Source organism: Pogona vitticeps, chromosome 1 (genome assembly GCF_051106095.1).
Source record: "Pogona vitticeps strain Pit_001003342236 chromosome 1, PviZW2.1, whole genome shotgun sequence".
NCBI lineage: Eukaryota > Metazoa > Chordata > Lepidosauria > Squamata > Agamidae > Pogona > Pogona vitticeps.
In genome coordinates this window covers 31,632,050-31,648,300 of record NC_135783.1, presented here as the reverse complement: position 1 = coordinate 31,648,300, position 16,251 = coordinate 31,632,050, and the positions used below count along the sequence as shown (strand labels likewise).

The window sequence follows — 16,251 nt, the reverse complement described above, 5'->3', positions numbered from 1 at the left end:
TGTTTTTAGGGCTCACTCCATGAAGGCTGGCTAAACCATCTGTAGTTTGATGGTGCTTCATGAACAATCATGAACTAAGTGGGGCTGTATTCAATGTAATTTTGCATTATGTGTGTGAGTGTGTGTGCACATACACCATTCTCTTCTCTCACTTTTTGCCCTCTTTCCTCCCTGATTGACAGGGGCTACATTTTAACCCAAATGTGGGCAAACTCTGGCAACTTCTGGCATTGAAGCAGCACAGCCTTTATTTTTAAGGGCTCTTTGAATGGGCAACTCATTATCAAGATGTGCTACCAGATGTCCTTTTTATGGCTGCTACTGCCACTGCCAATTTCTACCTTCAATTCTCTTTAAAACAAGTTTGCACTTTTTTTAAAAGCTAAATCACTCTCATGGAAGCATACGTATGTGTGCATAAGCATCTTCCTTAACCAAATCCATATGGTGTAATCCATTTGTTCTGCTTATGTTAAGATTGTTACTGCTGCATAACAACATGTGACACTTAGAATCTGGTGCAACAGGTTTTTGCACAGTCTTTATTTTTATTTATTTTCAGACCAGGTCCTAGGGAATCCATTTTCCATGTCCCTGCATTGTTGTTCTAGTGTAAACATATCTATTGAAGTGAAATTATGTGATTCTAATTGATGTAGATTAAAACATTCTGTAGATAATAATAGGGAAGGCACTGTTGTACGTTAAGCTAACAAAACACATGTACATTGGTATGCCAACTATGCCATCCAGAGTTGATATTCCTAAATAAAAGAGGATGAGATAATACTGACCTAATAAGAACCCTGGCTACTGCTACACCTAAATATAAGACGATGAGATAATGATCAACGCTACCAATTTCAGTACATTGGCTTTTTTGTGGGGGTTGAGGAGGATATGACATAATCCTGACATTACTTCAATGCATTCTGTTTTATAGGTTGGCAACGTATATGCTCTGGGCTTCATACCAATGCCAATAAACTGTCTTAAAATGCTGCCAGAAATGCTTTTTTACAATTTACAGTGTGTTCCAGGGGAGTATTAGAGACCTCTAGAACAATATAGCCAGGAATACAAATGGGAACAGCTAGATAAAAATGCTTCAGGATTCTGTTGCATTGGGGCAACCTGGGAAGCCCTTTATGAGGTATATTGTGGGAAACCGATTTTAACAAGAAGTTCTCCCTGGGAAAGTACTAAGTTGGTGATAAGTGGAGTTTGTGTTTGGGGTTTTATTGAGAAACGGATAGGTAGGGGAGGATTGGGTATTTAGGGCATTTTGGCATTGAAGGCGCACTCTTCCAGAATCACTGTAACAAAGACATTGGGCTAAGAACAAAGGCAATCCTATGATGAGCTAATACAAGTTTTGTGTTGGCACTTGGTGTAGTTAATGCATGGCTCATCCAGGCATTAGAAACTGCGGAAAGCAAACACAGGCAGACAAGGAATGTGCTACTCCTGCCTCCCTATGCCACCACTTCCATATACACAGTTTTTAATGCCTGAATAAGAGTTTTGAGTTCGCCTGCCATGAAAGATACAAAAGGGTTGTCTTAACTGTCCACTTATACCCTTTCATATGTGTGTGTGTGTGTTCTGTGCCGTCACATTGGAACCAACTTAAAGACCCTAATAGGATTTCAAGCCAAGTGAGATATTTAATGAATGGTTTTACCAGTTCCCACTCCCCCAGTGAGTTAGGGCTTTTAACCCTGTTCTCCAGAGTCCTAGCCTGTGTGTCTACCCACTACACCACACTGGGAATCCACCCTTTCAAGTAGTTTGTAATAAGTGTGTGACCCCAAATTTAGAGTACTGTTATGAAGAAATATTGTTAAAAGGTAGCCCAATAGCAGATCCGGTGAATGGTACATGTATTACCTTCTATTAGATCATTTTGAAGTGTAAATACATTAGGGATTCTGTACTGAAAATACTTGTGCTCTTTCACTTAAGGGTGAAACACTTTATTTCAGAGTCACAAGAGTTTTCTGCTTGCTTAGTATAGGATGAGATGCCTGTGGTTTCAGACCCTACATTGGCCTTTATTCAGCAAATTTAGTTGTTTTTATTTGCACCACTTTTTATACCAGAAGTGCCAAGAAGAGTGTGAAGAGCTGACTGGTAGAATACAGTATAAGTCTTTGATGCTTCTGTGCACATTCAGCATATTTAGAGACACTAGATCAAAACTATAGCCTAATTGGTCTAGAGAACGTTATCCCATTTCTTGCATATGCTGTCACACATTTGCCAATATTGACCTCCCACAACTTTTCCTGCAGATCAAGGTTTGGGCATCCTTTGGAACACTAAGACCAGTGGAAGTTGTGGGAGAAGATTGGAGTGAAAGAGACCTTCCATTTCCAAAAATATTAATATCCAAAAGCAGAACTCCACTCAAGGGGTGCTCCCACTGGTGGAATGTGTTGGAGTTTTTACAGCATTGCATGCTGTCTGTAGTTTGTGTGGCTGAGAAGAACTTTTATGGGCTGGGGTGATTATCAATCTGTGTAGTACTAACCAATTATTTCTTCCCACACTGAATTAAAAGAGAGCCCCTCCTCTCTGCTAAATCTTCCTTTCTCTTTCTTTAGTCTGTTAGAAGTCAGTTTTTTTTAATCTGGTTATGACTGTAAGTAATGAAAAGTTTTTATTCTTTCTTCTACAAATGAGCTTCTGAGACCTTAAGTGCCAGTTAATGAGAAAGGGCTGAGCTGTTTGAGGAATGTGTAGTTACAGTGGACCCTCGACTTACAGACGGGTCGACTTACAGGCATTTCGAGTTACAGACTTCTCTGGCTGCAAAATTTCGGTTCGACTTGCAGCCTGAGAATCGACCTACAGACCAGAAAAAAACCAAATTGGAACAGAAATGGAACAAAACCTGCAGCCACTGTTCCAATACGGATTAATTCCGTAAGTAGAGGGTCCACTGTATTCTTCTCCATGAATCTCTGTACTTCTACTGCATTGCAAAGGGAGTACACATTTATATAATCACATCCTAACTTTATGGTATAGATGCATGAAGAAGTGAGCTACAGTCGATAAAAGATCATGCCAAATAAAATGTGTTAGTCCGTAAGATGCCATAAGACTCCTTGAATGTCGGCTGTTTAGATTAGCATGGCTATCCCTACCTCTAGAACAGTGTTTCTCAGCATGGGGTCATGAACCCCAAGTGCATCATAAAGTGTGTTCTGGGGGCTCCTTTTATGTGCAGTAGCCCTTGTTAAATAATTCCTTCCTTGTCCTTTCGGAGCTAGATATTAAAGTTGGTGTATCTGGCTATATACTGTATGAGAAACAGGCCCTTTGCAGGGGACAAGAAACATCTATTTTACTGTATGAGACAGAATGACTCTACCCCATTAAAATGCCTTTTTATGCATATATGGGAGGTGTTGCAGGTTACGTGGCTGTTATATAAGGCAGTTGTGACTTGAAAAAAGGTTAGGAACCACTGCCCTAGAATGTTCTGAATACATCCAAATTAGTTTTAACACAACTGATAAGAACTGGGTGTTTTGTGGGGAACCTTTTGTTGTTGTTTAGTCCCACGTATTGCTTTTCAAACAGCAATTCTTTTCTGATTTTTCTGATTTCTGATATTACATGGTAAAGGAATTATGTGGATGGCTTTCTTTTACAGATCGACCACATTAAAAAGCTCAGCTTCATAAACTGGGTTAATTTCTCTAATTTTCTTTATCTTCTGCTCAGTTTGATTGCTAGCTTCTCACCTGTTTAAAAGATAATTACAGCAGGAAATGTGGAAGTCATAGTACCATTGCCTGCCATGCTCAGCAGAACTCAACGGGGCTAATCACGTGAATAATGTGAGCGCCTGAAGAAATAACAATACTGAACCATAGCCAGCCTATGTATGCACTAGTTAATAGCTTTCCACTAATACAGATAACAGTCGCTGTTCCACCATCAATCTGCCAAAGTATAGATAAAGATTTTCAAGCTGCCAGTCCTGCCATACATTTCAATTAAACTTATGAGCTGGGAATTGTATTGTGAGGCTAAGACACAGGAGGCTGTATTTAAGAATCTGATCTCACCTTGGCTTAGATAGATAAATGGATGGTTTATATATATATATTTAAGAGATATGTCGGGCTTTTTTTTTTTAAAAAAAAGAAAGGCTGAATTCATCCTGGCCATTAAAACTCTAGTTCTCTTTTTCAAAATGCACAGGATCATTCTGTATTAAAATATTCACCTATTAAACTGGGCATGCCGATTCAATTGATGAATATTGAAATGAGGTCCCCCTCCACTTGCCACAGATTATCTATATCTTCAGAATCATATTAAGTTGTTTAATACTTAATCATACCATAGTCTGTAGTCCATCTGGTCCAGTATTGTTGCCAAGGTCTGTGAAGTCCTTCTAGCTCATGGTAAATCTGGGGCTACCTGCATGCAAAGCATATGCTGTGCCCGATTAGAATCCATTCCCAGTTATAGACTATGGATAAAACATTCAAACCCTAATGCCAAAGAACCTATTACTGGTCATAGTGGGACCACATGTTTTAAATATATATTAGGCGAATGACAGTACCACTAAGCTTTACTTAAAAGGTTCTGTGGTGTCCAAGATTCAGAACATAATTTTTTTGGTGAATGAGTCACATACCTCCATGGATACAGGAGGTATGGATGCCAGTGGCATAGTCTATTGATTTGGTAAAATGGGGTAGGCCTATTCATTTTTGAAACTATATATTAAAGGCATTAACCATTTATACACAAATATTGTGGATTTCTTCTATGTTGAATAACAAACCCTTCCAAGAGAAGTTTCCGAAGAGTTCGCTCTTATAGTGGATTAGCCTTGTTTCAGGAACAGCAGAATCCTGTGGTGTTTCTAAAACAAAAAACAAACAAAACCCCAAGTTTATTACAATTTAAACGTGAGGGCTGTTTAACTTCAACTTTTGGGATTTTTTTCCAGATAACGATCTATCCCAGCTAAATCTTCCACTTGAGGTCAGAGGCTGATTTTGCTCCAAATGCAAATTTCTAAAAGCAATCTTTGAACTAAATTGTCCATGAGGGACTGGACTCCAGTAGTTTTAAGCTATGTGAATACTACAGAGGTGGTAGATAGATGTGGCAGGAAATTGGCCCCATTGACCATTATAGTCCTGCAGGAGAATAGGGCCTCAGGGATTGCTTCTATATTGGTCCTACTAAAGACATGCATTCGCAAGTGGTCTAAGAAGTCTGTGGCCAATCCTCTGGGGATGAGGATGGGAAAGCCTATACCGTATGACAGCTTTTTCCAACTTGGCAGTTTTCAAACATGTTGGACCCCCCCCCCATCCCACCTAATAAATGTTTTATTGGGTTTTTAGTTCATCTTGAAAAGAACAGCATGTTGGAAGGCACAATTTTAAAATGACAAAAAGCACTTTCAAGGGAACCAATAACAAATTAGCACAAAAGGTCAGTGGTGACAGTCCGCATAACAGTCCATGTAAATGTACTGTAAGTCACATTGATTATGTCAAAATAATGGTTTAATTAATGAATTAATTACATTGATTTAGTGGATTAAACAATATCAGTTGCAAACATTAGCAGCAATAAATCAATGTTCCCATTTCTAACAACATTGCTTTATGAAACTTGGTGTCCCAAGCTTTAGCCTTGAATATTCCATAATAGTTAATGGAAAGGATGTTACTGTGGGGATACCTCCCCTGTCAATCTGTCCAAAGTATGAAAGCACTTAAAGTCTGCACTAGTTGAAGCTGAAATGGTCCCCTGGTCTCTGCAGCTTATATTTGGTTCTTGTTTAAGATAAAGGTGACTTTGCTTCATCACCTTTGTCATCACCACTGAAATGCCCCCCTTGTCTGAAACTGTTATGAAACAACAAGCAATGGGAAATCATCATCATCTGAGAACTGCAGAACTGGAAGGAACCCAATGACTCTTTCTGTCCAGCCCTATCAAGGAGGCACAGTGAGGAATTGAACTCTAAGCCACTGAGCTATCCAGCAGTTCTAATATTCTGTACGTATCACAGTTTGAGGAGGCTCTGGCATAAACTCTGTTCATAAGTGGTACTTTGCAGAAGCCCTGATAGAAATTAGCTCAGTTTTCATGTTTTTAAGTTTTCATTTTATTTATTTATTTATTCGATTTCTACCCCGCCCCTCTAGACAGCGTCTACTCGGGGTGGCTTACAAATAAAACACAACAATATAAACAAATATAAGATCATAAACATTTTTCAAATTATTTACAATTATATTTACAATATTAGCACTTGATTAAAAGGCAAGACATTGCCAAAATGGCATACATAAGGAAAAAGGAAAGGACTAGGGATGAGAATCACTTAATATTTCACATGGATTTTTTGTCTTTTTTGGTGATGCAGATTTTGTTTAAAAAGCAGGCAAACAGAATCGAAACTCTGATTTACATTAAATGTCATGTGTATATGTGAGAAGTGTTGCTTGCTCTAGACAAAAACAAAAACAGAATTGTACAAATGGGTTTTGGTTCGGCTCTAAGAAAAAGAAAAGATCAACAAGGAATCTTTTAACCATCTGTGCCACACTTGCAAATACCTTTTTCCATCTAGGCATAATAACTATTCCTTGTAAAATGAGATGAATGTAAGTTCTGAGATTGCATTTTGCAGGGATTCGACTCATTGTTCAGTATATATTTATACACTACAGTAGTCTGCTTGCACAGATTCAAGAATACAAATAATTATTTGATTATTCAAGCATATAATTCAACCCTACAATACCTAGAAAGAAGTCTTCAGTTAAAAGGCCTATTCAAAAATCATTTCCATGCAAATTTTACTTTAAAAAGGAATAGATATATATCAAATTGTACTGACTTGAGATCATTTTGTTTGAAGACTCCTGGTCATAAATAAGTGATCACATGCCATGGGGAGGGAAAATTTTGTGTTGATATTAAGAAACAACATGGGTGTTCATATTGGGAAACTATCTTTTGTTTAGTTACAGGTTTTATAGGTTTAGATAGAGTTTTAGATACTGCTTTTACATATTGTACAATGTAATGATATAGTACTACCTAGTGATGTCCCCTGAACACCAGAGGACAAAAACAAATTAAAACCTTTCTCTGGAACAATGGGGAAAAGAATATAAAGACCAATTTAAAATATGCTTAAAGGCCTGACATAGTAGTAAACGGAGATTGACAGGTGTTGAGTGCTAAGAAGACATTGTGATACTGAGGTCTCCAAACTTTTGCCCTTTCATTTTTTGTCATACAGCCATTTCACCGGCCAGAATTTAGGATTTAACATCTTCCATATTTGACACGTTCCACAGCCTCCCCTAATAGACAGCAGGCTTGGTAATTAACTAAAGGTGTTACACGTAAGGTCAATGAGTCAGCCGTGCCCTCTTTTGGGGTACTCTACTTTAAAGAGTATTTTTCTTTGAAAGAGAATACTTTGTTAGTCATTATTGTTCTCACACCCCCCTTTTGTTTTTAGTTTTGGTGGTGTGTGGTGGGTTTCTTGTTTTTTCCATCCGGCCTCCCTTGGTGTTAGGCCGTTGAGTTGTTTTTCCATTTTCCACCCAAAGTGAGTCAGCATAATTGAGCTACTGAGCATGCTCTATCCTTATGGGCTGTTTGGGATTCCTTTTTTTTTTTTTTTTGTAATTCTACAAATGTGGAGGCTACCCCACGCCTATTACATATATCATCATTATCATGTTAGAACTGTAGAGCTGGAAGTGACCCTATGGATCATCGAGTCCAGGAGGCACAGTGTCAAGGAGCTGCTGTGGGGAATCAAATCTCAGCCCCCGGGTCCACAATCAGATACCTAAACCACTGAGCTATTCAGCAGTTTGTGTTCTGTGTTGTATGAGTGGTCTTAATCGACTAGATAGGCGGGATATAAATACAATAAATAAATAAATATGAAGATGGTGCTGTTTTGGCTACATAATGAGCCTCTGAACAAAGAAAAAATGGAATAATAATTACAGTCTATATTTTGAATAGTTGAACCTTAGTGGGTTCCTGTGCATAAAAGAGAGTAATGATTATTTGCCTCCCCTGATCTATGAGAAAGGCACTTCTGAAGAGGTAGTATATCTCCTCGAAATAAACTTTTTTGTGTGCTTAGAGGTCCTGTGGAGACCATGACTTTATAAATGGCCAATAATGATGGCTATGTCCAAGCTTTATTTCATGATCTTCAGCATGGTGATAGAAATAATTGGTTTAAAGTTTCACAAATAATCCATTAATGATAGTAGGAGTAAGAACCAACCAGTTCTGACCCAAATAAAAGGCATACAGATTGGGCCCAACTCACCCTATGTGCTTTAGGAGACTTCCTATAGCATTCTGTCTCCAACAAATTATCTGTTTGTTTCTGAATCTTGGATATTAAAAAAAAATTACAAAAGAGAGAACATAGCGACTGGGGTGGCTATGCACCATCTTAATTTTAACCACTCAAAAAGTCCATAAAACAATCATCTTTCCACAGTCATATACATACTTAATTCTAATTGGTTTATATTTTCACAAGTTTAGTAAACTGAGCTTAATGAAAGAAAAGCCAAGAGGAAGGATGCTCTAGAACACAAAAAGGCTATATAAACAGTGAGGAGTATCTGTTGGTGAAATGGCAGTGTATAATGCCTCAGTGGTTGAAATATCCAGGGGAGATCTTGGGCTTTATTGCAGGGTTCAGATGCCACTCCTTTGCCAACAACAGCTTAGTCCACTGAGTCAGTTTCGATTTCCACTTTCCTCAGCTCAAAGCACTGACTGTCCTATTAACCTTACAAACACCACATGGAATAGAAAGGATTCGTTGCACTGCTGTGTCCTGGGAGTAAGAAGCAGCTCCTTGCTCTGGAATCACACGAATGTCCCTGATTTTATTTTATTTTTTACACATTTGTCCAAAGAATCTACAAGCGTTGTATAATATCCTTGTTGGATTATTTCTTTATTTGGTTACTATATCTTCTATGGTAGCATTCTTGCTATGAAGTGAGAATTATTATATTTGATTTGATGCCACAGTTCTACTAAATACTAATAAATACAAGAGCATGTGGCATGTGTTTTCCTTCTGTTGTATAAGAATCAGCTGTGCAAAAGCTGTTCTGAAACTGTGTTCCTAAGAAATGTCTTGTGTTTTCACACACTGTTCTTTTTCCTTATAGGTGTGTTGTAATGGGATACTACACCACAGTAAACCAGGTTTCCAGTGCTGTGAAGAAAAGTATCTCCTGCTTAATCGTAATACCTCAGGTGTTTGCTGTGGTGACCAGATGCATGCAATACAGCCAGAGTATCAGTGTTGTGGTGGCTATTACACAAGGGTATTAGCAGGTGAGAGGAAAATTCTTTCAAGTGTGTGACAGAAATAAAGCTGCACAATGCGCTCTTTAACTCAAAAGAAGGAATGTGTGTTTCTTCCTGTAAATTTCATACAAACCACATTTCTATTCAATTAAAGGATGAGAGATGGAAACTGCTGTGTTTTTTGGCAATAAACATTCCACATTCATTATGATGTTCCTGAATTAATTGCTAAATATAGTGCCAAGACAAGGATTTTTGGCAGGAGTTGGTTTTTTTTAAGTAAATGTGGTTAAATATGAGTACAGCACAGGACACAAAGAGAAAGCCAAGGAAGTGTTGTAGGAAATGCTGGAATGGGAACCTCTGGCTTCACATCTCCGCTGAGCCATGATGTTCACTGTGGCAAAAATCCAATTTCCACTCACATTGAGGCTAGACTCATTGAATCAGTTGCCAGATGATAAGTCAACCCTTGGATCAATCCCATTGGTACAACAGATCCACCCTTATTGGGACTAGGAACTAGATTTAGGACTGGGGTCTGCTAAATCTAAATCTGAAGTTTATGTGATAATAAAAGTTTAGTAATCCCAGTGTGCCCAGTGTAAAAGTTTAGTACCCAATGTAATTTAGTGGATAGAGTAACAGATTAGGTCTCTGGAGACCAGGGTTTGAATCCCTGCTCAGCCATGGAAGCTCATGGCTTGGGACTGGTAAAACCACTCCTTAAGACACTCCTTGGAATTGGTAAAGCCACTCACTCACCTTGAAAGCCATATTAGAGTCACTGTAAATCAGTTCCAATTTAACAGTAAATAACTAACTAATAATCACCTCTTTTGGGGTACCCTTTATGGTGATAGACTGCAGACTAGGAGTCAGGAGGCCTAGGTTCATTTTCTCACCAGGCCATGGAAAATCACTGGGTATTTTCCCAGTGATTTCCCCAGAACTGGTAAAGCCATTCCTCAAATATCTCACTTGCCTTGAAAACCCTATTTAGGGTTGCTATAGATTGGTTCTGATTTAACAGCACATAACACAATCCCATATGCATCTTTTTAAAAAAATCCCATTGAAACATTTTTCACCCACTTCACTGATGCTGTTCACATAAAATGTCAAGTATACAGTAGGTTTTGAAGCAGCTTTGGTCAATTAATCAGGTTTTGTTATGAACCATGATTGTTTAGACGCAAGTATAAAATGTAGTTAATGAGTGCACCTGTTTCCATTTTTTTTCTTTTTTTAGTATTGCAGAATACCCACAAAGCATACACAGAGCACTCTAATAGTGAAGAAAAAGATATAACCCTTAAACATTAAAAGACAAGTTTTAATTAACAATAGAATAGCAAAAAGGGGGGGATTAGGGTTCAGTTTTTTATTTCTTGTTATATTAGAATCAGTAGCGCTGTAGAATATTGAGTATTATATAGGGAAAACTGGCTCCATGATTTAAAAAATCTCACATGTTCAGATTTCAGCTTGCTATGAAAAAAAGATTGATTTTCTTTGAGCATCCTCCTAAATATTATTTGTGATTTGGTGTTTTTTGTTTGTTTGTTTTTTACTCTGTTTGTAAGGAGAATTTGTCTGGTGGCATTTAAAAAATCCACAGTATGTTTAATACACACATCTCTTTTCAGACAACTGTGAGGTCAGGAGCTAAATTGACTGCATTACCCATGGGTTGGCACACATTCCCTATGCTCAGAAGTACTTTGAATTTCTGCCAAGCTATGCAGCACATCCTAAATTCCTGTGCTTTCAAAAGTCATTCATATATCATAGTATTAAAATGCCTCCCATGATGTCATTGGAAAGAAAAAATGCTGTCTGACACAACTAGAGGAAAGTCTTTAGCTGGTCTCATTCATCTCAATGTACTAAAATAAGAAGATGATTGTCTATGACCTCTAGACCCCTCCAGTGGTCTCTCTTAACTAGCCTAATGCTGTTTACATAAGAAAAGAGAAGTACAGGCACAGGGCCCATCTTGCCTCTAAAAGAAACTCAGATGCAGTTGTCAAGGTTCAAGGAGTAAATATTTAAAGGTTGTTTGCCAGCAGTTTTATGCTCTCTTTCTTTTAAAGACATGTCTATTGCTTATGTCCTCCACCTTGTTTCTTAAAGTTAGTAACAAAAACAATAATGGTCACTTTTTCCTCTCCTTTTTAAAAAAAATATAAATATGCTAATAACCCCAAGTGAAATGTTAATGTGGGTCATTCTTTGATAAGGATAACAATTAACTGGTAGGACTGCATGGTAGTTTTCAGAGAGAAAACATTTTCAAGCTTGGCTTGGAATGGATCCCATTTTAAGAGGTTAATGAGAAGGGTTACTGATCCTTTGTGCCTTATGTCTAATGGTCCTTTTTATAAAAAAAAATTAAAATAAAATTTGTGTATTTCCAATTAATGTGACTTACATATCCTATTGAAGGCCTTCCTCTATTCAGTCATGAAATTAGATTCTGAGGAGAACAGAGGGATACGGTTAAGCATCTAAACAGATTATATCTCTTATACTCCAAAGGTTTGTTCTTGTTGCTCTTTGGTTCATTATTGACTTTTTAAATAAAGATATTTACACAGGGCACTCTTGGCAAGCATGTTTTCCATATGCTATTTGGCCAGTTTTAATGATGTGAGAGATGTGCCTAAAGTAGTTTACTACGCGCATGAATCTTACAACACAGGAAAAGAGTAGTAGTGTTATCTATGAAGGCAGAGCAGAAAATACAGATAGGAATCCCAAAACAAAGATGGTAAGGATGCATTTCCGCAGTACAATAAAGTAAACAATATTAGCATTCACCAGACCTCTCGGTTTCCCTTGGGTTTTATGAGGAAGGCAAGCAGTGTTCTTCACTGAATGTCATCTCAAAATGTTGTAGCTGGCTTCCAACAAGGTGACCTGTATGTGAGAAAAAACATGCAGGTAGTGAGGGGTTTGGGTGGTTATCTTCTCTACAGGTGAATTTCCATGCTTATTAAACTTTGGACAAATACATGGTTGATGGGGATGGGGGGAAACCTGAACAGAAAAATGAAGTGAAAGAGGTCTGGTGCAAATGTAGACTAGAGCACATAGAACATCAGATGTGTATGAAATTATATTTCCCTTTAAAATAACAACACAGCTCTGTTTTATAAATGTAGAGGTACACTTTACAGTCTTCGTCCAATAGACAGCAATTAGATAGAATTAGCAAATTAAGTAATTAGATAGAATTACTTAGATGAATCTAAAGAGAAAGTACAAGAAAAATCTGCACAGATCCCAGTACCCTTGTCCTTAAGTTTTTAATTTATTTTTTCTGAGAATAACAATAATCACATGCTGTCATATCAATATTGTTTTATGGCTTTCCAAGGTGTTATAGGTAGATAATACACATAAGTGTTTTATACTACAGTATTCACTTTTTTCAGGGGTGCCCTGGGACTGTGCAGGTTGCCCAAGGCCACACAGGTTGGCTTTTTCTCCTTGGAGGCACAGTGGGGAATCAAACTCCCAACCTTTGGCTCTGCAGCCAGATACCTAAACCACTGAGCTATCCAGCCAGCTTTTCTAAGAACATTCCTTGTGTTTTAAAAGAGGACTTTTTGTCAGGTTATCTGCCCCAGGCTGTTTTAGACCCAGGCAACTTTTTTAAAAAAAAACTGAAGGTCACGTTTGATGAAATTATCTTCATGCCCCAGAGAGCAGGAAACAGATTTTTATGTAATTTCTTTTTTAAAAAATGCTTTGTTAAAAATAAAATAAACTGGCAGCAGTAGGCAAACATATGCTGGGGAGCTGCACTTGGGCCCTTGGATCTACATGCAGCCTTCAAAGGGTACTTTGCCAACCCGTGGGATGAAACATGGGAGAAGACTTGATAAAATAGACCAGTGTGTATCTGTTGCCTGCCCAGCCTGGAATAAAGAGACAAGACACGTGACATGGAGTAACTGGGCCACAATTTTATTAATTTTAGGGCCTACATAGTCAGTTTTGACTCTCCGAACCAGACCTCTCTTTAGTGAATTCCTAATCCACAAGCATGCTGTTCTACTATACAGCACGCCTCCGGGCATAAAGTAACAGGAGTACTCTGCTTCCCCTCCCCTCAGCTAACTTCTGCTAATTCCAACCTGAGAGGAGGGGTGCTCAGCACCCCCTAAATGCCACCTTTTGAACTCACTTGAACCTATTCCTTTTGCACTACCTGCCACAGGAACGGGGCTACTACGTATGGCCCATACCCCCCACCAAGCCGAAGATCTCGGCCCTAAGGCCCCCTTGCAAATCAGCTAAGAAAATATCTAACCCCATGTCCGACAAATGAACACCATCAGGCCGATATAACTGGATATTCTAATGTTCAAATGTGATATAAACTGACCCTAAGCCTTGCCTAACGACCCTGCCAATTTCCTGGTTAACTCCTTTCCTGGCTGTATCTATAAGCCTTGGGTCACAATCAACTCTCCATAACTATCTTGGAACTATAGCTGACCATACTATATGTGTTGATGGACAGCATTCCGTGAACACCTTCAGGTCCACTAAAATCTGAAGGATCAAGGGCTTGCATGATTTCCGAGCCAAGTCGTTGGCCCCCAGGTGGACCACCAAAAATGTCCGGGACCACCTGCGAGGGATCCAGGGGCACCATATCGAGGAACCTGTCCCACAACAGGCCTCTCCGTCCCCTCCATTCAAATGCAGTGAAGGTGCCCAGTCCCAGGTTTCAATCCCAACTGGTCCGACTGGAGTACTTCGCAACCCAAAACAGGTAACTGTGCCCAGCCAACATAACATGAACCCAAGCCAACGGGCTCTGTGGACCTCAAATAAAGAACACAGTACACAACAGCAGCACCTAGGACTGAGGCAGGGGGCGCACATAATCACGGTAACACTGTGACGCCCATCTCCCCACTTTTTGGATCTCTTCCTTTCTGTAGCCAAGCATCACAGCAGTAGACTCAGCTACGATACGAAAGGAATGTGTGCCAAAGTTCCCCTGCTAAAAATCAACTGCTAAGATCCTTAGCTAGGATTCTCCTTGGTCGTTGTAGGAATCCCTGCACCATAAATGTATGTGTAATTGATGATGTTTTATTTTTCCTCTTGTTCTCCTCACCTACTCTTCCTGCTCCAAGATGCTTTTAGTACTACTACTGACAGCAGTAGATAATAGGGAATATTATCTACTTTTCCTTTTCATGAACAACTCCTTCATGCTATGTTTAATCTACAGGGGAAGTATGCTGCCCAGATGAAGCACAGAACTGGGTTTCAGTTGGTATTGGAGATTCTTGCTGCCAGGGAATTCCATACTCCATCTCAGGGAACCAGATATGTTGTGGTGGATCACTCCATGATGGCTTCAATAAGCAGTGTTGTGGTGGACAAGTAGTAAGCAAAGACCTCAGCTGCTGTGGTGATCAAGAAAACGGGAAAGCCTATCGGCCAACAGCAGGTATTCCCTCAGACTATTCCTTCACTGTGCTCTTGTACCATTCCCTGGGACTTTCTTCATTGCATGAGTATTGCAAACACAATCAACTTGTCAAGATACTATTTTCCACCCTTGAACAACTAACAAAACAATAACAACAGTAAGAGAAATGCAGCCCAAACTGGATGCTGCAAATTATACACCCCTGTGTCCATTCACCAACACCAGAGCAGAAGTTGCTCACAGGAAAAATTGAAGTAGTGCAAATAAATCTGTAAAACAAAATGGGTGAAGTCCCAGATATCTGAGACCTAAATTAGAAGATCTATATCTCCAAAAAGGGGAAGATCTACCTCTCACAGCTCTGAATATAGAAAGTTTAAGGCCCTGAAGCAAAATATAGATTCAGCTAAAATTGGTAATATCACCACATGCATTCACCTTTCCAGTGGCCCTCTGTACAAACACATTGACATTCTATTACTTAAACAAAGATGGTAAGGTCTTATATTGTCCTTCATGGGAACAGCAGCTCCTGGCCTCTGCAGCAGCCCTTCTCCCATTCTCCACTGGAATTTAGAATCACAAACCCTTTCTAAGATTTTGCTGCCCATTGGGGTGAACCAGATGTTTGGGTTTTTTGTTTGTTTTGTTTTGTTTTTTTCTAAATCATAAGACAGGATATTCTTTGTATACAATATAATCAGAGAATAGATCGATATTCTTTCTAACCACCCATCTATGGCTGTTAAAGAGAAGTGGATGGAAAAACCCCCAACTACAATAAAGTTGCCATCCAACTAATTTTAGACAAGGGATTGAAACCTAAGCCTGTTCTCCCCCCCCCCCATTGTCATAGAATTGCATTGCTTTTCTTAAAGTAGAATTTCTTAAAGAATTTCTGCTGAAATTTACATGCATATTTGTTCATGTCTTTCCCTCATGTGCACATTTTTCACACGTTTAACCTATTGTATAAATCAATTTGTGCATTTTATCTAATTTTTCACACACAGACACCCATTGATGAAAGGGTTGCTGAACACACATTTTCAGTAATGCATATCTTAGACATTTGTATGTTAGAATGGACAGGTGTAGGCTTTATTGCTCCGGCACATGAAAGCATGAACATTTGGCTACTTACGCACATTTCTTCTTGCTACCAGTCTTGGGAAGTTTAAAAATGTTATTTTCATAGAAACTATAGAGTTGAACAACATTACTTTGCATTCCTTCAGATGCTGGTTCAGTGATTCAACACAGTTTGTTTCCTAGCAGAACAGCTGATCCACCTTGACTCTTCCAGCTGGAGAGGAGAGGGCACCAAACCACAGATCAGATGTCTGGCTACAAAATGAACTGTGCCAATCTATTGAACCAGTGGCTCATGCCCATCTCTAACTGCCTAATTATTCAGTCCA

The 16,251-nt window shown here is 38.9% G+C and overlaps 1 protein-coding gene across 1 annotated transcript in view; it reads left to right on the top strand.

The window, feature by feature from the left end:
- The window catches only part of USH2A (usherin), a 559,229-nt gene that overhangs the window by 396,820 nt on the left and 146,158 nt on the right, over positions 1 to 16,251 (top strand). Inside the window, exons 47-48 of the mRNA XM_078392221.1 lie at positions 9,228 to 9,396; positions 14,627 to 14,848. Coding sequence (XP_078248347.1) covers positions 9,228 to 9,396; positions 14,627 to 14,848 — 391 coding nt within the window. The remainder of the gene's footprint in view (positions 1 to 9,227; positions 9,397 to 14,626; positions 14,849 to 16,251) is intronic.